At 38.6% G+C, this 26,098-nt stretch overlaps 6 protein-coding genes across 8 annotated transcripts; 1 reads left to right on the top strand and 5 right to left on the bottom strand.

Annotated features, from left to right (window-relative positions):
* Positions 1-206: 206 nt before the first annotated feature.
* LOC109192493 (thioredoxin-like 3-2, chloroplastic) lies at positions 207-2,510 on the top strand. Its single transcript, XM_019343156.1, has 5 exons — positions 207-597; positions 1,746-1,820; positions 2,054-2,120; positions 2,299-2,316; positions 2,392-2,510. The coding sequence occupies exons 1-5, from the start codon at positions 284-286 to the stop codon at positions 2,497-2,499; spliced, it is 582 nt and encodes a 193-aa protein (XP_019198701.1). The 5' UTR covers positions 207-283; the 3' UTR covers positions 2,500-2,510.
* A 511-nt stretch (positions 2,511-3,021) lies between these two features.
* LOC109192490 (OTU domain-containing protein DDB_G0284757) lies at positions 3,022-8,553 on the bottom strand. Of its 2 annotated transcripts, none has more exons than XM_019343152.1 (11): positions 7,876-8,097; positions 6,545-6,986; positions 6,351-6,454; positions 5,891-5,964; positions 5,475-5,529; positions 5,251-5,325; positions 5,048-5,121; positions 4,902-4,950; positions 4,174-4,258; positions 3,621-3,677; positions 3,022-3,324 (listed from the first exon to the last, which is right to left on the bottom strand). In XM_019343152.1, exons 1-11 carry the CDS (start codon positions 7,897-7,899, stop codon positions 3,236-3,238), a joined length of 1,128 nt encoding a protein of 375 aa, XP_019198697.1. In that variant the 5' UTR covers positions 7,900-8,097; the 3' UTR covers positions 3,022-3,235. The 2 variants fall into 2 exon arrangements, with proteins under 2 accessions (XP_019198697.1, XP_019198698.1); XM_019343153.1 differs by lacking the exon at positions 7,876-8,097 and adding an exon at positions 8,130-8,553 and having other exon boundaries at positions 3,041-3,324.
* Positions 8,554-11,826: 3,273 nt separating this feature from the next.
* Positions 11,827-12,294, bottom strand: LOC109192287. Its single transcript, XM_019342861.1, has one exon. The coding sequence runs from the start codon at positions 12,292-12,294 to the stop codon at positions 11,827-11,829; it is 468 nt and encodes a 155-aa protein (XP_019198406.1).
* A 9-nt stretch (positions 12,295-12,303) lies between these two features.
* On the bottom strand, positions 12,304-13,037 carry LOC109192286. Its single transcript, XM_019342860.1, has 2 exons — positions 12,951-13,037; positions 12,304-12,849 (listed from the first exon to the last, which is right to left on the bottom strand). Exons 1-2 carry the CDS (start codon positions 13,035-13,037, stop codon positions 12,304-12,306), a joined length of 633 nt encoding a protein of 210 aa, XP_019198405.1.
* Positions 13,038-15,877: 2,840 nt separating this feature from the next.
* LOC109192285 lies at positions 15,878-16,876 on the bottom strand. Its single transcript, XM_019342859.1, has one exon. It carries the CDS (start codon positions 16,874-16,876, stop codon positions 15,878-15,880), a length of 999 nt encoding a protein of 332 aa, XP_019198404.1.
* A 1,836-nt stretch (positions 16,877-18,712) lies between these two features.
* Positions 18,713-20,710, bottom strand: LOC109192236 (probable receptor-like protein kinase At5g47070). Of its 2 annotated transcripts, XM_019342807.1 has the most exons (4): positions 20,165-20,710; positions 19,842-20,102; positions 19,418-19,470; positions 18,713-19,345 (listed from the first exon to the last, which is right to left on the bottom strand). In XM_019342807.1, exons 1-4 carry the CDS (start codon positions 20,585-20,587, stop codon positions 18,832-18,834), a joined length of 1,251 nt encoding a protein of 416 aa, XP_019198352.1. In that variant the 5' UTR covers positions 20,588-20,710; the 3' UTR covers positions 18,713-18,831. The 2 variants fall into 2 exon arrangements, with proteins under 2 accessions (XP_019198352.1, XP_019198351.1); XM_019342806.1 differs by having other exon boundaries at positions 18,713-19,470.
* Positions 20,711-26,098: the final 5,388 nt, after the last annotated feature.

Raw genomic sequence — 26,098 nt, 5'->3', positions numbered from 1 at the left:
ATATTCACATCCTCCTAAATATTCTGTCCAATCGGTAAGGGTCTTTGGGATCGAGAATTCAACTTTTTAAGAGAAGAAATATTTTTCTTCTTTCATATTTGTTAATTTTATATCATTTTTAAAAAAGCTACTCCGTATTTAGGAAGTAAATATTGAAGTGATTTTAGAAGCTTTTTTTTTTTTTTTTTTTCCAATATCTCCTCCAAGGCTCCACCTATTGCATCAAATCAGGCAAGGGCAGTGCACAGTAACACAGACACATGTAAAGAAAACGCAGGCAGACATGTCTAACGTTCTACAAATATCTCCGGCCAGCAAAATTACATATTTAAACACAAAACCCCCATTTTGTTTTCCCAATTTCAATTTGATTAGAGCGATTGCTTGCCCCCCGAATCTTGTAGCTGTTTGTCCAATAAAAACCCATTTTGGAGTAGGAAAAATCGAAGCTTTAGCCAAGTATGGCGAAGAAGGGTCAGTTCAGGGACTCGATGACTCGCCGGCGTCGATAGAGTTGCAACCTATTTCCAGTGAATCTCAGTTCGACCGGGTCGTCGCCGAGGCCCAACAACTCGGTGAATCACTGGTCATTCTATGGTAACAGTCTGCAGAGCCTCTGACTTTCCCCATTTCCTTTTGCTTTGACTTTGTATTGGTTATTTATTCTAAATTTTAATTTTGAGTGACTAGGAAACCACAGTCACTATTCACCTTCACCGGTAAATCTCGTCGTATTTCGATTCTAGCCGGTAAAGGATCAAATTTGGTTACCTATAATTGATAAAGGGTCAAATTAGGTTGCTCAAACAAATAAGGTTAATAGACCGCTTTTATTAAGAACGAGACCTATAACTTTGTGATTATCCAATAAAAGTCTGACTAAACTAACCTAGGTTGTCCATAGCTGTTAAGAAGGCTAATAGACAGTTACCGAGTCAAACTTGTAACATTGTAATTTTCAAGTCAACAGTTTGACTAACTTGGTTGGTTGCCCCCGCTAAATTTTAATTTTACTAATGTTTTAGAGCCTGTAATGTTTTTAGCTGCTTCTAAATTTATTATAGGACTTCAAAATTCATTAGTTTGTGTAAAGTTTGGATTTTTATTTTGTTTTTGTCTTACTAAGGTAGCTTGCAATTGTTTGAGTTGCAGAGTTGATACTTGTGGTTACTACTAATAGGTTATAGACATTTCAAAATTCAAATTATGGAAATGGAGATGAGCTTTTGCAGGTTGTGTGGTTTAGGGAATAGGGATTCTTTTTGGCTTTAATAATTTGTTGATTTGAAGCATTTGGATTGCTATATCATGGCATTGGTTTTTTGAGTAACGAGGAAAACCCACCGCCATTATCTGAGGGTTTGCACAGGGTAAATTTTGTCTTGTGACCTAGCCGACGAAGTACCACAAGGAGGTAAACCAGCCTAGGTTGTTCATAACTGAGAGGCTCAAACCAAATAGGTAACTCCAACTGGGAGTCAAACTTGTAATATTGTGATTACTAAGTCAATAGTTTAACCAACTTGGCAGTTGCCCCCTCTCCCCATGGCATTGGTCTTGACCCTGTCCCAGTTTCGTATCTAATCTCACACGCAGCTCTGAATGGTAAACGTTGGCCTGGATTCCACTTTATAAATTAAGTCTTAGATTGTATTGCAAGATCCCATGTAAACATGTTATGCTTGTATTGTTTCACTAGAGACGTTTGGAGTGAATTGACATAATAGTATCTGTTTGGTTTTCAGGAAGGCAAGCTGGTGCAGAAAATGTATATATTTGAAACCGAAATTGGAGAAGTTGGCTGCCGGTTATTACCCCAGGTTAGGAAACTTTGTTTTGCTCTATACTACATCCAGCTTTAGATCTTTGTTATTGAGTATAATTTGCTACGCTACCTGAAATGTCTAATCATCTTCTGATATGCTGCCAATAACTCTTCAGTATTGTGTCTTGTTGTTTTATTACTAAATGTTCGACTTCAAGAGCAAAAAATATATAAAAAGCATCTATTCTATCACAACATGAATCTGTGGTTTTCAATATGATGTTGCAGTATACGGTTCTATAGTGTTGACGTGAATAGTGTTCCACACAAGCTTGTTGTATGCGCGGGAGTCACTGTAAGCTTCTCCAACTCTTCATGGTCTATAGTTCCTTACATCGTGGGTTCATCAAGAAACCGATAATTTGAAGAATATATTGTCAAAATGTTTTTACTTAGTCTTCTTGAAGAAACCTGATTAGTGGTTTATGTTTTACACTTGCATGTAAATGCATCTTGCTGGGAAAACGGAGCAGAAAATGCCGACAATACAGGTAAAAAAGATGATTTGTGAAAACATAATTTTGATGTGGATTCTATATTTGATGCAACTTGGAACATTTTGACAGGTGTGGAAGGATGGCAAGAAACAAGGTGAGGTGATTGGGGGAAACAAAGCACATTTGGTTGTTAATGAGGTTAGGGAAATGATTGAGAATAATGAATCTGCTTTGTGACATTCTTTACACATACATTTTATAAACAATTTAGCCACCCCTTTTCTACCTCGTACTCCTTATATTTTGTTGAGCAGGAAAATTGTATTTGACAGTTGAATTGGTTTACTTATAAAGGAAAAGGCTAAATGCCTATTCAATATTCTATTTCTTGTGTTACTATGTTCTGTTTCTCTTCTTTTTGCTTTTTTTTTTTGTCAGACCATGAGGTGTCCTGAACAGACCCTAACTGTAAGAGATACATTTAAACCTGTACCATACTCAGACTAATCCCTATTCGCATTGGACCAACCCAATTAAGGGACAAAGTGCTGGTCAGATTGTGTTCTGTTTCTCTTTGATTTATTGAAAGTTGTTCAAAGGTACACTAAAGCTAGTCTTTTGATTCTAAAAGGGTAAATCAATTTAAGTTGTTCATAGTTGACTGGCTCAAATCAAGATAGTTAATAGACAGACACTTCTTATGAGAAATCAATCTTGAAGCTGGGGATATACTTGAGACCATAAAAGGAAAAAAACTAAAAAAACAGAACTACATTTATTTCGGCAGAAAAGGTTTTTGTCCAATGAATTTGAATGATAAAAATAGAGAGCAAAAAGACTAATCAAGGCAAAATTGCTGTACAGAAAGGGGGGAAAACTAGCTAACAATATACACAATCAACTCAGATGGATGCAGCTTTTCCTTAGCAGTCAGTCAGTCTTCCCCAGAGAGAAGAGACAGGGACTTCCTGTGTCAAACTTCAGTCGGGGAAGTCGCCCAACGGCTACTCCCAAGCCACCACCATTTCTTCTTCTTCTTGTCTTGCTCGACTGTAGGGAACTCTGTGAAATAGATGAATCAGATATTCACAAGACAAGAATATATTCATCGAAGATGAGGTGTAGGTAGTGAAGACGATATCGTTTTAAATTACAGAAAAAAAAAAAAAAAAAAGAACACTTTCTATTTGTGTAGGTAGGTAGTGAAGACGATATGTTTCAGTTTTTCAGGTGAAAAGGCTAAAACACTAAATATAAGGTGGCAATAGCATTTCTTGAAATAATGAAGGGTAAGGCAAACAAAGACGTATCATTTCTTGAAATAAAAAGCCATGCCAATGATTGAGAATAAGGGTTACCTCCTCGTGGATATATGGAGTTATAATGTACTTCTGCCCAGAAACTCAAGAAAATAGCTGCAAGCAACAAAAAGGCAATTAACTTGTAATAAAAAACAACCCAAATGTTGTTTTTCTGTTCTGTAAAAGTCTAGAAATAGAATAAAACTATAAAAGCTCAAGTAATCTTGAAGGTGTTCATCTGTTCTCCTGTATCTATTACACTCGTTATTATCCCATTTTAGTTTCTTCTAGCACGTAAGCCTATCATCAAAATCCTCAACACAATCTCTTGAAAGTGTTCATCTGCTCTTCTGTATCTATTACACTTGTTATTATCCCGTTTTAGTTTCTAGCATGTAAGCCTATCATCTAAATCCTCAACACAAATCCCAGGTTTTATGCCATCTTATCCCACAGGATAGTATGCCTCTAAGGACTCTTTGAGAACGTCAGATATTCTGCATTAACTTGTTCTATATCCCATAAAGTTCCTTGCCTCAACACCCTAAATTTTCTTTTACTAGTTCACTTTCCTTAATAATCAGAGATTCAGGTTACATGTTAGACGTACTTCTCTTCGATCTCTGCATGTGAGGAAGTATCTCGATGTAGCATGTATCCTTGAATGATGTGATGATGAATATCTTAAAACCATACTGCAATAGTATTACACTGCAAAATTAGTCAATTGTCCAATATGTTCCACGAGAAGGAGACAAAAAAAAATATTATTATTACAATGAACAAACTTTACTAATGGAATCATTTCACAGTCGAGATCAGGCAAGCAAACAAAAGCAACACAATGAGTTCAGAACACAGTCAAGAGTCGCAAGCATCCCTATATGAAAATCTATTATATGACACGGAAAGCATGTGAAACAATCAACTTACTCCTGATCAATGTTGAAAAAATCGCTAGGTGCCCTCTAGGCGCCTGGGGACCGCCTAGGAGGCCGACCGCCTAGCGCCTAAGCGCGATTTTTGCAACACTGCTCCTGATCAAGCAACCTATATATGTAATCCTTCCTACACCAAGCAAAGAACACCCACATCCCCTGTACCTTGTCTCTATATGCCCAATCTAAAAAATTGCAAGAAAGCTACGAACTACAATACATTATGACTAGTTTGTATACCAATTAGCGTAAAAATGGTCATCATATAATTTTGAAAGTGAATATAACTACTAAATTCTAACAACATCTTCAAAAGTAAGTTGCAGACATTAGTTAGGAAAGATGTTCCGAGTTAATTTTTCAGGCATAAAGCACAGGAGAGAATGAAAGCAGCTGATACCGCATCTGCAGCAGCCTGCAACGTGACATGATCGCCCCATTCACCCGTCCTTCACATTTTAATAGGAAAAACAACATAGTATTAACATGGAGCATTTCATTAAAAGCATAACCAATCAAAGAAACAGATATACAATTTTTGCATACTTGCTCATTTTCCGTAGGTATTCATCATAAGCCATAGGAACATAACTCTTGTACAACTCCGGGTGGGATTTGAGCTGGAAAATAACACAAAATAAAAAAGAAAAGGGAATATATTGCAATTTTAGTTGGACACATAGTCATCAAATAAAGCAAGGAAAATTTACTTTGAAATAATAAAAGCTTATAGCATATTGGGTACTTACCTGCATGACAACTTGTTCCCTTACAAACTTATGATGGTCAGTAATACGATATATTTGGTCTGACAGTGACCGGAACTGCAATAGCACAAGAAATCTATAAAGCAAATGTAAAGCTTAAAGCACAGTATGAAAAGATTCCACATAAGGGACACATATTTTAAATGCTTTTTTGGCACCCCTAGAACTAAAGCACAACAGGAAAAATGAAAGGGAGTAAAGCTAACCTGACAGTTGCCATCTCCTGAAACTTTTAACTCAACAAGATCATATAGCTCAAGCCTAAAAGTAGCAAAAGAAAAAAGTCCATGTAAACAAAGAGTAAGGTAGCATTTTTTTTTAAAAAAAAAAATAATAATTAATTAATTAATAATAATAATAACAATAACAATAAAATTCTAAAAAAAAGCATTTGTTTTCAGGAAAGATTTGGTTATATACTCCACTACTTGATTTCCAGGATATCGCTACCCATAGCATATAACTCCAACATAATTTTCAAACCCCATAATATTTAAGCCTGGTATTAAACCCCTAATAGACAGACTAGTCATTGAATAGAGAGGGTCCAGAAAATGGGTTAAATGGCTAAGAGCTAAAGCAGAAAAATCTCAAGTTTAGATATGGAAGATATTGACAGAACCTGTCCATCAGCCTCTGATGATCTGAAGTAGCTTCATCAACTGAAGGTATTTCTCCATTAATTTTAGGAACATGCTGACAAAGAGAAACAATTGAAAGAGAGTAGGATATTCAATCAATTGCAGACAGGTGGTAGCAACTCGTCAAAAATAGAGGTGTACCCTTTAACCCTTATAAGTTATATATAACTAGTTGACATATAAGCAGATAAGCAATCTCAGTGCACAGATGCAAGCTCAGACTATGGACTCCCTCACTATCTAAATATATAAACATCAATTAATTTGCCAAACTCCAACTACCATTTGTGGCACACCACACATTAAAAACTTATTACGTATACAATATGTTGAGTATTTGCCCCAAGGAGATGAGGTAAAGTAAAAATTTCACAGTCAATTACCCAAAAGAATTAGTATGTCAATATCATTTCCCACAATGCATAAAGTAAGTTCACTCACAGGAACAGCAACCATCTGGGACTGGTTCAATCTTTTGCCCACTTCACCATCAAGAGTAGATTCATCTTCAATCTGGGGCAAAAAAGTTTGACCACTCGGACCAACTGACATTTCACCATTTTAAGAGTTTCATTAAAACAAATTGAATGAAGACAGCCAAACTAAGAATAGACATAGCTCTTATCATTACATACCAAAGTCGCAGTGTCTCTTTGAAGATCCAAGCCAATCTTGAGAAAGAACTGACTCTTTCTGATGTGCTTCCTCTACATGTGAAGATCCTGAGGATTCAGCAATCGCAATTCGTGATAATTCCTCTTGAAGGGTATGAGCAATTATCTCATCGTTCTCCACATTAGCATGTGATGGAACATAGTAATCTTCTCTGTTCAACTCAGTTTGAGGTAAGCATGAAGAACCAGTATAACCTTCTCTAAGCACTTCAGTTTGAGGTAAGTATGAAGTACCATTATAACCTTCTCTAATCAGTTCAGTTTGAGACAAGTCCCTGTCATACTGAGTAATGGTGACAGGAGAACCACCATCATTGATAGAGCAAACATCTATAAGATGGAGACCCCACCGAACCACATCAGGGTCTGGCTCATAACATTTCATTTTATCACACTTGGATCTCTGAAAATAATAAAATATGAACACAGAATTATACTTTTAAAAGATTTAGATGCCAAAACATTGAATTCTGATTCATTTGGTATATAATAAAGCCTTGAAAATAAAATGCAGGGAATTATCCAAATTCTGTATTTATATGCGTTGTACACATCCCATTAAAAGGAAAAGAAAAATCTCAATACACAGTATTCATTCAAGCAAGCTTAGAATAGTATTCATTCAAGCAGAAAACTTCACATTTTAACCCTTCAGATATATAAAAGCATTCTGCTCATCAACTTCCAAATTTTGCAAAATTTTCCTTCCACTCTTGCATATCAAACAATCTTTGAATGAAGCATGCACAGATGCGACAATGAATTCTTTTCTGTTCATGCATAGCTCCGTACTAAAAGAAATCATCTTGGCTAGTACTACTAGAGGATAAAATTACTTCTACATCTAAATATTTAACCTGGCAAAAAACAGAAAACAAGATAGCCTGCAGTGTTTTATAGGACATGCACAAACTATGACCTAACTTCAGTCCTGTATTTTAGAATGCCTATTATAATAGATTTCAGAGTTAATTTCAATCAAATGTTAAATCTTGAAAAGTTTTCCATGATTCAACATCTAAACATGAGACAAATAAACATGTTAAAAGCACATTTATAGAATCACAATCCAACACAAAAATAACCATAGTATGATCACGATCCTCATAAAGTGGAAGGCAAGAAAAGAACTTCAGCACAACATTAACAGAGGTCAAGAAATCTAGATCACAATACAACATTAACAAATAAAAGGTAATTAGCACATGACATTTCTCCTAATGCACGCCATCAAATAAAATACAGCCCATTGAGATCAAGGGGGAAAAAAGAATTCTAGTCAAAGATTTAACCTTTAAGAATGTATGCTTTATCATCCAACCCCTACAATCTATTCCTTAAATACCAAAAATAATTCAAATAGGAGCACCCCAAAAAAAAATTGTTAGCAACAACAAATTCACCTTGAATCAAAAACAACTTTATCGAAAACCCTAATCTCAATCTTAATGTGATTAAAAATATATATATTTTTACACGGAACCCAGATGCATCAGCCAATACACACAAGCGCGCTTCTTTTTACAGGACAGAATCCGATACGAACCTCAGTAATTCAGGCCGTAAAAATGATCCGATAAGGCAATATCTTCAGGGACGATCGATGAAGATTGGTAAAAAGTAAAAAAAACGCAGCGATAAATCTACGGTTATCAATCTGCTTCAGAGCCAAAAAGATGACACGTCACAATATCAAGAAGCGGGCGTGGGAGCAGTCGGAAAGTCGTAAAAGATGGATCGTTGTTTAATAAAACGGACGGCGGCGTTTCCAGGCCGGACGGTATTTCAAGAAGTCGGTTGAGTGGGGCCCGATTCGTTCCGCTTCCGTCGAAGGTTGTGTAACCGACTTTTTTTGATTTTGGCGCTATGGATATTTATGCGGCGAACCGTGAAAGCGGCACGTGGCGGGAACGACGGTTGGGATGTACTGGGAATGTCTTGGATGAGGAGTTGAGACGGCGTCGGATTCTGCTTTCGCTTTGTCGACGGATGCATTAAACCAAACCCATTGGAATGCGTGGCGTGACACTCTTAATTGAGATTTAAGTAGAGTATATTCCATTTTTTTATCATTTAATTATATTGATTTTTTATATAATATCTTAAAACGATTGATCAATTAGGTCCAAAATATTTGTGCGTAAGCATTTAGGGTTTAAAAATTACAAGTTGAAACATATTTCGTAATTTACCTATTTCATCACTCTTCAAGGTTGAAATGATGAAAAATTCTAAAATTTAGGATTCAAATTTATCAATTTATTCATAAATTTTGTCTATACAAAATTTAATTTATTTAGTCTTTAATTTTTTTGATCAAAATAGCCTATCAACTAGATTGCGTCACTCGCCATAACGGAATAGCCATCCAAGTATCCTCAAGTAGCTCCTATACAATAATAAAATGGTAGTTCACAACCAACGCACCCTGATCATTTATTAGTCTTTATTTTACTATCCCATATGATTAAAATGAGTAAATTTTGCAACTTAAAAATACTAGTTTGACTAAATTGATACTTAAAGATTAAGAAAAAATACAGAGTAACAATTGTTGTCCATTAAGTCATAAATATAAGTTTAGTTTCTAATTATTTATAAATTTGACCGTTATTTATTTTTATTTTTTGGAAATAGACCCTTGATTATTACCATAATGATTATTTCAGCATTTGAATGGCCAAAATCACCCCTTGTTAAATTTGGCACAATAATTTTTTACTTTTCTTATGATTATTTAATTTACGTATGAAGCATGATGATGTTCCAACACCCCTCTTGGGTTGGTACCCAAAAAAACAATGAATTTAAGGATAACCTTAGCCACATATACAAGCTTGTAACAATACGGTCACCAACTTAAATCTTAATCCGCATGAACAGCTCAACAGATCATAATAGTGAAGTTTGGAAAAAATGAGTTTAAATCTCAACCTTCGTGGTTTGAGCCGGTTAGTTATGGGCCAACTTAGACTCATTTACTTCCTTATGATTTTTTACTGGCTAGGGTCGCAATATGGAATTTACTCGGTACACACCATTAGATTGTGACTGCAGGTTTTCCTCGTCATCCCAAAAAAAAAAAAAAAAAAAAAAAAAAAATTCAAATTGAAGACTTAATCCACTTTAGATCTTTTGATTTTCTAAAGTGCAAAAGTAACAACTACAATATGAACATAATTGTCATTCCACTTGATGGAATTAATTAACCCGGGGGTCCGTGTTAATTAACCCAATTAATAAATAGACATTTCCATGGAGAAAATATGAATGATAAAAGGATTGCAGGGAATTAATACATAAGGAATAAATAGACAGGACACAAAGATATTTAACGTGGAAATCAATACGGTGAAAACCACGAGCCTTTTTGGGCTAAGCCAAGCCGAAATCCACTAGGTTGTAGGTGTAGTACATGTACATAAATGGCCATAGCCATGGAATTGGTTGAGAGAAAGAGTACGTATAAGAGATGTTTATATTTGAGACTGGCCCCCTTTTGACTGCAGCCCAAAATCTTTATATAATGTCATTCTTGTGCAGTTGTAACTTCCTGTAGCCTTCCCTATTCTCTTGCCATGATGACCTCTTTTCTTTGACTAATATATTATTATTATTATTATTATAAAAAAAAAAATAATAATAATAATAATAATAATAATATGGCATGCATATTATATTATTCCATCACCACTATAATAATGACAAATTACACATAAGATGTAAATGGAACTATGAAAATCATGTACAACAAATTTTACTAAGAGGATTTTGATAAGAATATAATCAAACTTATAATCTTCTACTATACTATAACAATTATACTACATTCACTTAATCATCTCGATATAGAAAAATCATAATCCGATCCTTTGTATGCATATCAAATCACTTGTGGAGTAGCTAGACTTTTTAAGAAATAGCATGATGACCAAGACGACAACCACCATGATCACGACCCCCAAATCTTATCATCCAAGTAAATCATGAGTATTAAGTAATTTATTCACTATTTCAGTCAACTTATTAAATTATCCAATACTCACTTATTTCTCAAGTCATGTGTGAATATGTAAAGCAACAAATGAAAATATGAAACCAATATTTGATAACAAACATGTTATAAGTAAAATGGGGTAAATATATTTCTTTTTTCGCACCGATATTCAACATATATATATATATATATATATATATATATATATATATATATGGTATTTTCGTTTTTTTACTGTAAATATTTTTAATTAAATGATTACGATATTCACCATCATTTAATTATACACGTAATAATTTATGTTATATATATTATGAGTGGAACTATATGTTGATAGCACTTTGTACAATGGTATATGGTATACATAGATGTAAGAAGTGTTATTGACATTAACACCAATAATATTTTGTTTAAAAAAAAAAAAAATTAAAAGAAGGGATCAATCCAATCCCGAACTAGCCGCGTCCCTCATAAATCCAATGTGAGTTAGGTAACCCCACGCGATCATCACTCAAAGCTTGGTCAATATGTTAGGGTGGTTCATCAAGCTCATCCTAGCTCCTTCTTGTTGTCTCGCAATACCAATAATAGTATTTAATACAATTAAATATTTTGTATAATATATATCATTGTATAGAGTGTTATTGGTACCATAGAAAATTTGTATATAACAATAAAGGGGGAAAATGACAATAAACTAAGACAGTTAGGCACCTAGGACTAGGCATATGTTGTGACTTCAAACGGCACCTTCATTTTTTTTTAATTACCAAATATTCAAATATTTAATTATAATTGATGGCTTTATTGGACTAACCATCATACAATTGGACTAAATGGACCGGATGTTGGGCCGCTAATGCCTTTTGACCAATAATAATAAAATTATAATAATACCCAAGGAACTTGTGGTCCAATGGTACCAAGTTACTCTCTTATGTGAAAAGTGATGGTTTCAAGTTTTGGTGGAAGTGATTATGACTTACAAGTGTCTATATTTAGATTTTGAGTGTGGGAGTAAAAATTGAGAATAGAGAATGTGAGTACACAATATTTACGCATCCAAACCCAATAAAGGGGATATTACAAGTTTCATATAAGATAAGTTTCGTTGATGGTTTCTTATTGTATGTCGCTGCATCCCAAGTGTTGATGGTTTCTTATTGTATGTCGCTGCATCCCGATTGAATAATTTAAATGGGCTCAAAATCTTTTTTTTTTTTTTTTGGAAATCAAATGAACTTCATTAACTTAAATCAGTACAGAGTTCGTTAACAATACAAGAGGGAGGAGTAGACACCCACTCCTGACGTACAGACATAGAACAGGCTTCCCGAGCAAGATTGTGGGCAACACTGTTCGCAGTACGATTAACATAAGAGATAGCAACGCCGGTAAGGGAACGAAGCATATCGATAACATCAAGAAGCACAAGATCGCATGAAGACACTTCTTGAACATGGTTGAGACTCTGGACAACCAGCTGTGCGTCACATTCAATCTGCACGTTGTGGAGATTTATCCTCTTGGTCCAGCTCAAAGCCTCTCTGATGGCCATGGCTTCTGCCTCCTTCGGTGATGAAGCTCCTTCACCTGGAATACTTGATGCCGCCACGAACTGCCCGCAATCATCTCTCAAAACCCATCCGAAGCCCACACGGTTATTCTCTAAATCAATAGCAGCATCAGTGTTCAACTTCAGGTAGCCTGGCATTGGTTTCTCCTATTTGCGGATAACTGGTAATCTTGTATTAGCGATACTAGATGCTTGTTCTAGAGCTGAGTTCCAGTCTGCCAAGAACAACTTCGTAGCCTCAACAAGTCTTCTGCTGGTGGTGATCTTGTTATTCCATATCTTGTTGTTCCTCGCAAGCCAGATTCTCCAACAGATCAATAGCAGAAGACGACATTGATCCTTATCTAGCATGGCCACATGGTGGTCGACCCAAAACTCAAAGGAGGGGAAGACACTGGTGCTAACTGGAATGCCACTAAGATCCCAGCACTCCTTGGCGAAACTGCAATTGATAAAGAGATGTGAAGTTGTCTCCTCCTCTGATTGACACATAGAACAGCAATACTGGCAATCAACCCTTCTGGAGCGCAAATGATCAGCTGTTGGGAGGCATCCTGAGCAAGCTTGCCACGCGAAGACCTTGACTTTTCTAGGAATATTTAGTTTCCACATGGTAGACCACTTCTTCTTGTTGATAGGATCATACTGAGTAGAAATTGCCTTGTAGCAACCCCTTACAGTGAATATGCCATTCTATCATCATTCCAAATAAGTTTGTCTTTTCTCGCAGCGATAGGGAGGGGAGTACTTAGAATTAGATTTGCATCCCGTTCCCCAAAGATATCGCGGATAACATCAGCATCCCAACACGAAGACTCCTCCCTAATCAAAGTAGATACTGGTGCGTTCTCAAGCAGAGGGAAAGGTGGTGTCTGCACCATTGCGTTTGTTAAGCTTGGCAGTCATTTATCACCCCAGATTCTAACTGATCTTCCATCACCAATTCTCCACCTGGTATGGCTGCGAATTATGTCCAAGGTTTCAACAATACTGCTCCATATATACGACGGGCTGCCCCCTTTTCTTGCTTCCAGAATAGAACAATTGGGAAAGTATTTTGCTTTATACACCCTTGCTACCAATGAGGCTGGGTTTTGTAACATTCTCCATGACTGTTTAGTGATCATAGCCAAGTTGAAATCTCTCATATTTCTGAAATTGAGGCCGCCCCATTCTTTTGGGCAAGAGAGGTGTTTCCACTCCTTCCAGTTGATACCCCGTCTGCCATTGCATTCCCCCCTCCACCAAAACGAATTCATGGTTCGTTCAATGTCCCTAATCAGTTCTTTGGGCAGGAGAAAAAGACTCATCGCATGTAGAGGAACAGCCTGGATAACATTCTTCAGCAAAATCTCCCTTCCTGCTCTAGATAGAAATCTGTTTGTCCATCCCCTCATTCTTGTGACAATGCGCTCCTTAATAAAACTGAAGATGTTCCTTTTGTTACGACTAATGATAGATGGGAGTCCCAGGTAGCTGCCGGCTGCACCATCATTCCTAATCTGGAGGATATTCTTGACAAACTCTCTCATGCCACTGCCAACATTAGCACTAAAAAACACGACTGACTTATCATAGTTGATAATCTGCCCGGAAGCCTGACCATAGTAATCAAGAGCCTCTTTCAACGCCATACTCTCCTGTTGGTTGGATTTGATGAAGAAAAAACTGTCGTCGGCGAAAAAGAGGTGGGATATTCTCGGGGCTTCTCTGGCAATGGCAATACCATGAATGATGCTTCGAGACTCCATATTGTTCAGCATCGCGCTTAACCCTTCTGCAAGGAGAATGAATAAATATGGGGAGAGAGGGTCCCCCTGGCGAAGGCCTCTCTTGGGCAGAATGTGGCCAATTTCCTCCCCTTCCTGAAGAACACTGTAGGAGACAGTAGAAACGCAATGCAGAACCAGGTTAACCCATTTTACATCAAATCCCAGTTTGAGCAATATAGCCTTTAAAAAAGGCCATTCTACTCTATCATAAGCCTTTGAGATATCCACCTTGATAGCTGCAAAACCTTCCTTCCCTTGCGTTTTCCTCCTCAAAAAATGATGTGTCTCGAAAGCCAACATAATATTGTCACTTATGAGCCTTTGTGGAACAAAGGCACATTGATTTTCCGAGACCAAGGAGTTAAGCAGCGGCTTCAAACGGTTGGCGATGACTTTTGAAATGATCTTGTAAGAGACGTTGCAAAGGGCAATAGGTCTTAAGTCCCCCATCGTTTGTCGATTGTTCTTCTTTGGGATAAGAACAATATGTGTATGGTTGATCCCGTATGGCAGTGTACCGGAGGCAAAGAAAGAATTACAGAGATGAACCAAGTCATTACCTAGGATGTCCCAATAAGCTTGATAGAATCCCGGATTAAAGCCATCCGGTCCCGGAGATTTATCTTGATGCATGCTAAAAACGGCCTACTTAACCTCGTCATGAGACACTCTACGGAGAAGGACCGAGTTCTGGCTACTAGAGATTTTTGGTGATAAGCAGTTGATGACCCTCTCGGAGTCTCCTGGGCTGCTGGAAAAGAGATTCTGAAAGTACGTGGATATGAGGCTGTGTAAGTCTGGACCACGATGCCTCCAAAGACCTTGATCATCCATGAGTTTGTATATTCTGTTTGTCTTCCTTCTACCACGAACAACATTATGAAAGAACGTAGTATTTGCATCTCCTTCTCTATACCAAGACACTTTGGCTCGTTGTCGCCAAAAATCACTTTGTTGTTTGAGGGTGGCTAGATAGTTTCGTTGAGCTTCACGGAAAGAAATCACGTTGTGATGGTCATGCCTCTCACGCAAGCTATCCATCTGTTTCCTGTATCCCTCAATTTTCAAATTGAAATCCTTGGTCAGATCCTTGCCCCATCTCCATATGGCGTGACTACACTTGTTCAGCCGTAAAGGAATTTCTTCACCTCTGGAATTCTCCCATATTAAACTCAGCAGCTCCCTGCATCTGCTCTCCTTAATCCAGACATTCTCAAAACGAAATCTCCTTACTCTGTTACCTCTAGCAGTAGGGATAGGTGTTGCAATAAGAGGCAAATGGTCGCTAGACGAGACATCTTCGGAGATGGCTCTAGCCATGTCAAATTTTTCGAACCAAGAATCATTTGCTAGGATCCTATCCAACTTTTCCTCGACCCAATTTTCCGTTCCCCTACCTTTTTCCCAAGTGAATTGGTGGCCCTCGAAAAATAGTTCCCTGAGACCCGCACTGTCGACTGCATGACGAAAGCCCCTAAGGAGCCATTCGGGATGAGGGTGTCTGCCCCTTTTTTCGTGATGATGAAGGAGATCGTTGAAGTCTCCCATAAGCAGCCATGGAAGGTTACTACGAGTCGCAAGGTTGGTAAGCAAATTCCAGGACTCCACTCTTCTCGTTCTATCTGATATACCATAGAAACCAGTAAATCTCCACTTAGCGTCACTACCCTCCAGTTGGATCTCAGTGTCAATGTGGTTTAGGGAGGAGCTAGTAACAGTAACCGTGATTTCTTCCTTCCATAAAAGTGCTAGACCACCTCCCCGGCCCACTGGATTAACCGTAAAACAACCATGCCATCCTAGTCTTTGTTTAATACTCAACATATTATTGCTATTTGAATAGGTTTCCATAAGAAAAATTAACACAGGCTTCCTTTTGTGGACAAGGTCCACTAAAACTTGAACTGTCTCGGGGTTGCCTATGCCCCGGCAGTTCCAGGATAAGAGACTCATTGATCTAGGCGGGCCTGGTACACAGGACCCGCCTCTAACGAGTTTTTTTGCTCAATGGAAACCAAAGAGTAATCCACCATCAAATGATCATTCTGGGCTTCCTCACAAGAACGGACCATTTTCCTTTTCCTCATGTCTTGCAAGGTAGGCCCAAAGCTGGCCTGTTCAGAGTTTGTGTTCAAAGAGACGGTAGAGAGCATTAAATTACCTGCAGACGCATGCTCCTCCATTAATGCTCCTGACATGCCATCCGTCTCAGCTTGGGACCTTGTGACCCCTGGATAATGCTCAGCAACACCTTTGTTTCCCGATATTCCCCCATGCTCAGAAGCGCAACTGTGTTCAGCAAAAGGAATTCCAGTATTTGCCTCATTGGTCATCCGCTTCGGAGGCTCAGACAACAGCCATCTGTGTCCGGTACTCTGTTGAACACGTCGACCGGTGGCCCTCAGTTCCGGTCCATAAGGTCGAACGGTTTCCTTGGTAACACCTTCAAATTGCTTCTGGCAATACTTCTCATTGTGTCCAATGATTCCACAGAGGAAATAGAACCTGGTGAGGCGCTCATATTTGAATTCAATGTAGAACACGTCGCCTTTAGGAGGTTTGACTTTCATTTTCCGTTTCAGAGGCTTGGTGGCGTCCAGTCTTGCTCTCACCCTCATGAAAGGTTTCCAGAGGCCATTCATGTTGATAGTGTCCAGTTTGATAAACTCCCCGACGAAATTTCCAATAGCCTCCGCCATCTTCCTGTTCTGGAGGCTCATAGGAAAGTTGTGAGCCTGTACCCAGAACTCATCATAGTTAAGACAGATGTCGAAGGGTGATTCATTCTGCTCGACCCGTTGAAGCAGCAGCAAGCTTTGTTCAAAGGACCAAGGACCGTCCTCAATCACCCGGAGGAGGTCAACCTCGTGGAAAAAATAGAAGATGAAGAGGTTATGGGACACTTCCCTCGCCATCATACCCCTGCTTGGTCTCCAAATGGATGCCATCGTCTCCTTAAAATATTTGAACTTAAGAGGTTTCTCGGATGCTAGTCTTCCAGCAAGCATGTAGGGGTTTCAATGAAAAGATCCTCATCGCTATCCTCCTCAGCAAGGAATTCTGTCTCCTCAGCGACTCCCAGAGTCATCGCAGAATAATCCAACTCCATGTGCACTGTCTCATTGCTAGTTGAGGGGAAGTAGAAAGGAAACTGTTTGGTGGGACAATGTAGGTTGTTCTCACTGATGTTGATGTAAGGAAAGCTGAGTGGGGTGACGGGAGTAAACAATGAAATACATGAGTGGTTCTTAGGTTGGTGGAAAGAGTAATGACTACCATTAATGCTAATCATAAAAACATCAATAACCTCCGGAGAGAGACAAAAACTCGTTACCGGAACGAGGAGGAGAACCCTACACAAGGAGGGAGGAGCCGTGATGAGATTTTGTCTTTCAGTTTTTGGGGCTCAAAATCTTGATTTGTGGTGAATCTGGAAAAAAATATACTTCTACTACTAATGTAATTTACAAAGAGGTTTTTAATAATTTGTAATTTACATTTTATAAGTAATAACATACGTCAATCATCTTGTGCTTAGATTGCATGTAGTGACTTCTCCATGTGGGGTTATAGATCAAAACTCAGTGGAAGTGTTGACAGATACTACAATGTAATAGAGTTAACATACAAATCGTAAACTATAAATTTTATTCTCTTTCTTTTATTACACTTAATATTTAATTATATAAACGTAGATTGTGCATCGCTGGATAATATCTAGTAGTATTAATATGACATATTGACATCCTTTTAAGTTGATAACCTACCAAAAACAAAATACAATGTCCTATTATATGCTTTTGATCTGGAGAAGAAGATTTGCCTTCGATTGCAGACAAAGAGGTGACCCTCTATGTCTCCATATTGGAGATGATGAAGAGGGAGCCTCTTCATGTATATCCTATAATAGGACAACTTGAATTTATAATATTGTGGTTATAAGTTAATTTTCAAACCAAATCAATTGAGGTTGCCTCTAATATTATGTCAATCTTAAAGTTATACATAGATGATATGATAACTAATTTTAAAGAACGACTGATCAATAACATGATGCTCTATATGAGTTTTTTGCACTTTTGGTCTCACAACTATGGTGTCATTAACAACTTTGATTCACGACTTTTAAAATTTGTAAAATCGGTCTACGACTATGACTTTCTTAACAAATTTGGTCCTTTTGGTACATTTTCCGTTCAATTCTTGTTGAAAAATTTTACTCTCCATTTTAACATGTATAATATTGTCTTTTCCATCTCACAAACTAATGACATAAATGATTAATTAATTAATTAATGTTGTTAGTGACAACCTTTGTCTAACGGAAAATGGGGAGGATGATGAATTTGCCCATATTAACGGAAAATGTGAGATGGAAAAGATAATATTACCCATGTTAAAATGGAGAATAAAAAATTCTCGGAAAAAATTGAACGAAAAATGCACCGGAATAACCAAATTTGCTAAGAAAGTTATAGTCGTGGACCAATTATACATATTTTAAAAGTTGTGAATCAAAATTGTTAGCGACACCATAGTCATGGAACCAAAAGTGCAAAAAACCCAGTTCCATATCAAGTTAGCAACTATACCCCGAACAATACACAAGTGTACACGATACTATTACAAATCATTTAAATAGTGTTGAATATCACTAAAAATTATTCCAAAAATATATAGTATAATTAGAAACTATTCTAATAGTACACGAATGTCAACATGTTTTTCTATTGACAATGTAAATTTATTTGCAAATTTTAATACTTTTAACTCACTAAAAAGAGTAGACAAATTCCTTGCCCTTAATTTGCAATTTGTAATCATTTAATTTGTACAACTTATACAACGAATATATTTAATTAAAAAATAATTTGTCACTGTGATTCAATAACTTATTACCCTTTCACTCCTTCAGCATCCCAACTCTCATTGTTTTCCAGCCAAACTTCTTGCATCTGGCTATATGCTCTACAAAACTTGTGTTCAAACACTTAACCTTAATTCCCCCATCGCCATCTTCGCCGGCGGCACTACAGCTCATCTCCGGTGCCGGTTCAGGACTTTCTGCTTCCACCACCCGGTTCACCATCTCCAGGACCCAGCTCATTTTAGGCCGATTCTTGGGGTGTTTCAGCAGGCACCTATTGGCTATGGCGGCCAGTTTCTGAGCCGATTTAATGGAGTATTTCCCCTCGAGACTCGGATCCAAGATCTTCTCGAACTTGCTTAAGTCCTGGGTAATGTGCGGCCTGACCCAGTGCAGGAGTTTCTGTTCGTTCTTGGGCCGGTTCCGGTCCATCGGCCTTCGACCGGTGATGAGCTCGTACAGAAACACGCCGTAGCTCCAGACGTCGCTCTTGGCCGTGAGGCGGCCGGTCTGGATGTACTCCGGCGCCGCGTACCCCACCGTGCCCACCACCGCCGTGGAGACGTGGCTGATCCCGTCAGACGGGCCCAGCCGGGCCAACCCGAAATCTGAAAGCTTTGCATTCCACTGCTCATCCAGCAGAATATTGGATGATTTGAAATCCCTGAAAATAATCTGCAATCATACATATGTTACACACCTTCTCCTCCAAATAGACATGCATGCATAAATACAATCATTATTGTTTGGACCATACTGTTCCAAAAACTAATTAATCAAATCAAACAGCTAATAGTGATCAAATAAGTCAAAATTAACTGATAAATCAACATAAAATTGACTGATAAGTCATTGCTGAAAATTATGAAATTTTCCACAACCTGAAAGTAATCAAGTCAAAAGCCTTATTCCGACCAATTTTGATATCTGAAAAAACCTTTGTTACTATTTTCGACCACTTTTTACTTTCAACTTGATTTAAGATCACTTTCAGGTGGTCGGAAATTCAATAATTTACAGCAGTGAGTTAACCTAATTTTCTATACCTGAAAGTCCATTCCTTCGTGAAGGTATGCGAGGCCACGAGCAGCATCCTGGGCTATCTTCAACCTTGCAGACCACGGCAATGGCGAGAGGAAACGACTGGACAAACGATCCTGCACGCTCCGATTGGCTAAATATTCATAAACTAAAAGGCGCTGGATTCCTCTCTCGTCATCTTCCGCGCAGTAGCCCACGAGCTTCACCAGATTTGGATGGTCAACTACTCCAAGAACATTCACTTCAGTCACCCACTCTTTGTGCCCCTGGAAGAAACTAATTAAACCCAAAGCTTATAACCGTTAAAAATGGTGATCGAGTTAATTACCTGCAAGCCTCTCGTGCTGAGCTGTTTGACGGCGACGTCAATCCGTTTGTTGGAATCCTGTTGAGATTCGATCACGACGCTGCCTCTGTACACGCACCCGAACCCACCTTCTCCCAGCATCGCCGACCGGCTGAAATTCTTGGTCGCCGTCTTCAGCTCCGCCAGCGTGAACTCCCTGAGCTCCTTGTTTCGCCGCCGGCACGACGACAGGCTCGGGAACACCGAGATCCTGGACGGGGATTCCTCGGCGGCGGCGGCGCTAACGTCGGACGACACATTGTTCTGGGAATTGAACTCGGAGGAGCCGGCGGACTTCCTCAGCTCCGGATCCGTCGAAGTGGAGGCGGACGACCGGACGGAAACGCTAGACTTGGTCGTCTTCCGGCCGCCGTCGTCGGAGCTGGAGAACCGGAAACACCTCATTCTTGCCGGCCCACAGATCAGAGAGGGAAAAAGATGGAGTTCTCAAGAAGAATTCATCGTGTTTTCTGCATGACCCATGAGGGAAGTCAATGGGTGGCAGCTGGATTTCAGCTTACCAACCAAATACCCGTCAAGCTTATAATATGTAGGGATTTGAGTAACCCCACTAAATTAATCCAATAGTTGAATGAATGATTATAAAATTTTAAAAGTTTAATCTCTTTTCTAGTCTGATATGTTTAGTTACTGAGGCTCAAACTCACAACCTTGTATATGAGAGTTCGAGTGGCACAAAGTGCTTAGCAAAAGAATAATATTATAAAATTAAGAGAAAATGGTTAAATAGGTCATCAAATTTTATCTGAAAAGTCAATTAGTCCCTAAACTTGCACCTAAAATTTTTAAAGCTACAAGTACTATACACCTATCAACAATTCATTTTGATACAATGAAATCCAAAAATCGGTTAATAACTTGCTATCACAAGTCATTAGGGAGCTGACCACTATCCGACATAATTTCAAACAAAAAAGTGACCGACGACCGGTTGCCGGTGACGAAGGTCTCCTTCTCCAGTGAGAAGGAGACCCAAATCTGGGTTGCTCCTTCTTCGTGACCAGGGACTGCCGATCAGTTGCCGATCACTTTTTTGCCTAAACTTTTGCCGGAGGGTGATCGGGTCCCTTATGACCCGTGATAACAAGTCATTGATCAGTTTTTGGATTTCATTGCACCAAAATGAATTACTGATGAGTGTAATTGAACATTTATAGAAATTTAGAGGCTAATTAACATTTTTCAAGGATCTATTTGATCATTTTCCATACAATTAATTATATGATGTAATTCATTACAAATTATTTGTTTTTAGGTGAGTGATGGGTACGTGACCATGTATTAAAAAAAAAAAAAACAATTGTTAAACATATTGTGCTGTCAACTTGGGGATATACTATACAGGGGGAGAGTCAAACATTTCTTAATTAGTTGGTTGGTTAGAGAAACAGCAGAGATTGACAACGAGAAGGATGATTATTGGCAATGTGTTGTTATCACATATGTGTAGTTCACGCGGCTAAATTAGAAGCACCCACGACGTTCTACCTTGATTTATGTAACGACACACCCACACACACGTTTCAATGGTTTTATACACGGACTCAAATAAATATTAGGTATCATGTTAATTTAATACGTCATATTTAGTAATTAGGTGTAGTGGATATCTACTCGAATTTATTTAATGTGAATCAACTTTTTGTTGAGTAATATCGAGGAGTCTAGGATATATATCTTAAAAAAGTAAACCCGTAATGAGTTGAGTTAGTTAATTAAAAATCTATAGCTTACAATAAATTTTAATTATTTTTATTTTAAATTAATAAGTTTATTTGAGAAAAATAATAACTTAATTATTATATTTGAATATTTTATTATTATTTTTTTTTAATGTAACTAGTGAATTTAATTATGTGTAAATAATTTAAATATCTGATCTTATTGTTTTTATAAATTTGTACTAAAATAATAAGTGACAATACCTATAGTGAGTACCCACATCCAGGAGATGCATGTGGCTTTGAAAAACTCATTCGTTGAGGGTTAAGGGTGATGATGGGAAGAAAATATATAAATTGTGAAGCAGTGATAGATATAACAACTCCCTACCCATTGTCATCTTTATATATAATCAACAGAGTGACTCAAATTGTGGTATATAATATCCAACCAATGGGTGTTATCAAAGCTATTCATGTAGATCTTTGTGGGGTTGTCAGAACCCGGAGGATGACTACTATACGATGAACTAAGACGTGTTTTTGTGGGGTTTCCCTCTACTTCTCAATTCAATTTTTTTTTTTTATATATAATAATACTCCGTAATAATAATAATAATAATAATAATAATAATAATAATAATAATATTATTATTATGCGGTGATGGTGGTGGTGGTAGTATGGTAGTGGTTGTGTGATAGTGGTGGTAGCGGTGATGGTATCATGATGGTGATGATGTTGTAGTGTAGTTGTGTTGGTAATAATAATAATCCGGAAACTAACTTAACAAAAAAAAATAAAGAGATGAAAAATAAAGAATTCGAAAAATATTTTCCGACTAAAAAATTGAGTAGACATTTTTTCGTTGTCCATAATGAATATTTTTATTTTGATTTCATTTTCTTTGAGGAACCAAACACTGAAAAATCTAAAAAATGACTTTCAGATGTCATTTTTCGAGTTTCTATATGTACCTTAAAAGAAGTGAATTATTCCGTAGTTTGGTAATTGATAAATCAAATTCGTCGAGAGACAAATATCTACATTAATTAGATGACAATCTATCACAATATAATTCACTTCACACCAATTAACAAGTTTTTGAAAAGTTCCCAAAAGTCTTCACCCATTAATGTTTGCATATACAATTGGCATTGTGGGGACTAAATTGATATATAACTAGTTGCCAGACAATATATCAAAAATTTCAAATGACGCTTTCTCTCATCCTTTTTGATGAGCTTTCTTCCTCCTGTCCTCGTTGACATGATTTTATACTATCTTTGTGATTTTTCTCCACCTTCTTTCATTGTGTAGTTACTACGATTGTCCTTGGAGCACCTTTGCCTTCATTGCACCAGCCACCTAACCTCAGATCACTTTAATAGCAGTGTTTATGGTCTCCCACCTGCCTTTTGTATGAACAGTTATTTATCTTTGTTATTATCCCCTTCTACTGTGCTACCTCACTTTCAAAACCCAACATTAGCTCCCGTGAAAACTTTTCCCTTTCTCTCGTTCGTTTCTGTTGTGAGATGGCGTCCAGCAGCAGATCCACTGTTAACATGGAGTTGGACTGTGCAGCACTGTCACTGTATGACCCAGAGGAGACGGAGTATCAAGTCGAAGACGAGTGGTCTGATGATGTAGAAATCACTACTCCTTTCATTCTTATAGGAAGGATCCTAACAGAGAAGGCTGTGAAGTTCAACTTCCTGAGAGACACAATGGCGTCTATCTGGCGGCCTGGTAAAGGAATGTTGGCAAGAGAGATCTCAAACAACTTCTACATGTTCTATTTTTTCCATGAAGTAGACATGAACCGTGTTTTGGAGGAGGGGCCGTGGTCCTTCGAACAGAACTTGCTTATCCTTGAGCGAGCAGCCCCTAACATCTTCCCGGATGCTGAATGCCTCAAGTACTCGGAGTTTTGGGTCCAAGTGCATAACCTACCGATGAGTCTCCATAACACAAAAATGGCAGAAGTCATTGGGTCGTTTCTGGGAAAATATATCAAAGCAGACGAGGTCAACATGAACGGACCATGGAAGGTGTTCATGAGAGTCAGAGTGAGATTGGATGTTTCAATGCCTTTGAAGAGAAAGATGAAACTCAAGCCAAACAAAGGGGAAGCTTTCTACGTGGAGTTCAAGTATGAAAGACTCCCAACCTTCTGCTTTCTTTGTGGTCTACTTGGGCACAGTGAGAGATTTTGCAGCAAACTTTTTGAAGAAGGCATCACGAAGGATGCCGTCCGTCCTTACAGTTCAGAGCTCAGGGCGGCGGGACGCCGTGCCCAACCAAACCTTGGCCAAAAGTGGCTGCTGCAAGAGCTGCCCCGCCGGGTGACAAATGAAGAAACTATTAATCCACCCTTTCCGAATGTCAGCCATGCTCAGACACAGAATGAAACGCAAGACAGAAAGGATGGTGCAGAGGGAGGGTATTACCCGGAAGACAACACAAACCACTCTGATCCCTCCCAGGAGACAGAAGCATTTAATGAACAGCAAGGAGCGCCTGAGGCTCATTTAATGCTGACAGCTAGCGATTGTAACACTCAACTAGCCCGTCACTCTTATGGGTCAACTGTCTTGGACCAAAGGAAACGCAAAGTGGGCCGAACCCAGGAGGAGTCAAATGTTGGAGAGCTTATGGTGGTGGATCTTCCTAATCAATTTGTTGGGCCAAAAAACTTGTTGAAGGCGGGACCTGGACCTCAGGCCCGCCCAGCTCAATGAGTATTTTAACTTGGAACTGTCGGGGACTGGGCAATACTCCGACGGTTCAGGTGTTAGTGGACCTAGTCCACCAAAAAAAGCCCGTTGTAATTTTTCTTATGGAGACTCTAGCTAACAAAAATAAAGTTCAAACTATCAGATTGAAATTGGGCTGGTATGGCTGTTTTACTGTCGACCCAGTGGATCGTGGAGGAGGACTGGCCCTCTTATGGAAAGAAGAAGTCAATCTCTCGGTCACTTCTTTTTCCCTCAATCATATCGACTCTGAATTATCTCTTGCAGGAAGTAATGTTCTTTGGCGTTTCACCGGGTACTATGGCATGCCGGAGACGTCGAGAAGAAGGGAATCATGGGAGCTCATCACAACTTTGTCTAGGAGAAGTGAACTGCCTTGGCTTCTCATGGGCGATTTCAATGACCTTCTTTACCAGGAAGATAAAAGAGGTACGCACCCGCACCCTAATTGGCTTCTTAGAGGTTTCAAGAATGCAATTGTCTGTAGCGGACTGAGGGAACTGCCTTTCCAAGGCCACCAATTCACCTGGGAGAAATGGAGAGGTACAGAGCAATGGGTTGAGGAAAAACTGGATAGGATATTTGTCTCGGACTCTTGGTTGGAGAAGTTTGATAGGGCTAAGGGTATGTCATATGTTGTACCCACCAGTGATCACTTACCTTTGATGGTTACACCTCTACCCACTATTCGAACCAATAGAGAGCGCAGATTCAGATTTGAGAACATTTGGATTAAGGAGGAAGCTTGTCGCGGGATTTTATGGTCGACTTGGGATTACTCTAGAGGGGAAGACACCATTCAGCGTTTGGAACGGTGTGGCAAAGCTATATGGGATTGAGGCAAGGGCTTGACTAAAAATCTAGCCAAGGATCTTGATAGAAGCAGAAAGCAGATGGATTATTTTAGGGGAAAAGCTGACCCTTACAGTATGAACGCTTTTGTGGAGGCTCAGAGGCAATTTATGAGACTTTTGAACCAACAAAGTGATTTTTGGAAACAAAGAGCTAAAGTCTCCTGGTATAGGGATGGGGATGCTAATACAAAATTCTTTCACAACACTGTGAAGAGAAGGAGGAGAGTTAACACAATTGATAAGCTGATGGATGATACTGGAACTTGGAGACATAAGGGATCTGATTTAAATGAGCTTATTTTTGACTACTTCAATGGGATATTTGATACGCCAGGGGAAATCGATAGGGTTATATGCTGCATCAATAAAAGGATCGCGGCTAACCAGAGTACTGAGCTACTTCGAAGGGTCACATATGAGGAGGTTAAAGGAGCTGTTTTCAGTATGCAGCAAGACAAATCGCCCGGTCCCGATGGTCTGAATCCCGGTTTCTACCAGGCCTACTGGGATATTCTGGGAGTTGATTTGGTCCATTTCTGCAACTCGGTCATCACTTCAGGCAGTCTTCCCAACGGCATCAACCACACGCATTTGGTTTTGATTCCAAAGAAGAGTGTCCCGAC

The sequence above is a fragment of the Ipomoea nil genome, unplaced genomic scaffold (genome assembly GCF_001879475.1).
Source record: "Ipomoea nil cultivar Tokyo-kokei standard unplaced genomic scaffold, Asagao_1.1 scaffold1770, whole genome shotgun sequence".
Classification (NCBI taxonomy): domain Eukaryota; kingdom Viridiplantae; phylum Streptophyta; class Magnoliopsida; order Solanales; family Convolvulaceae; genus Ipomoea; species Ipomoea nil.
The sequence above is the reverse complement of the archived record's forward strand: the minus strand, read 5'-3'. Positions and strand labels throughout refer to the sequence as shown.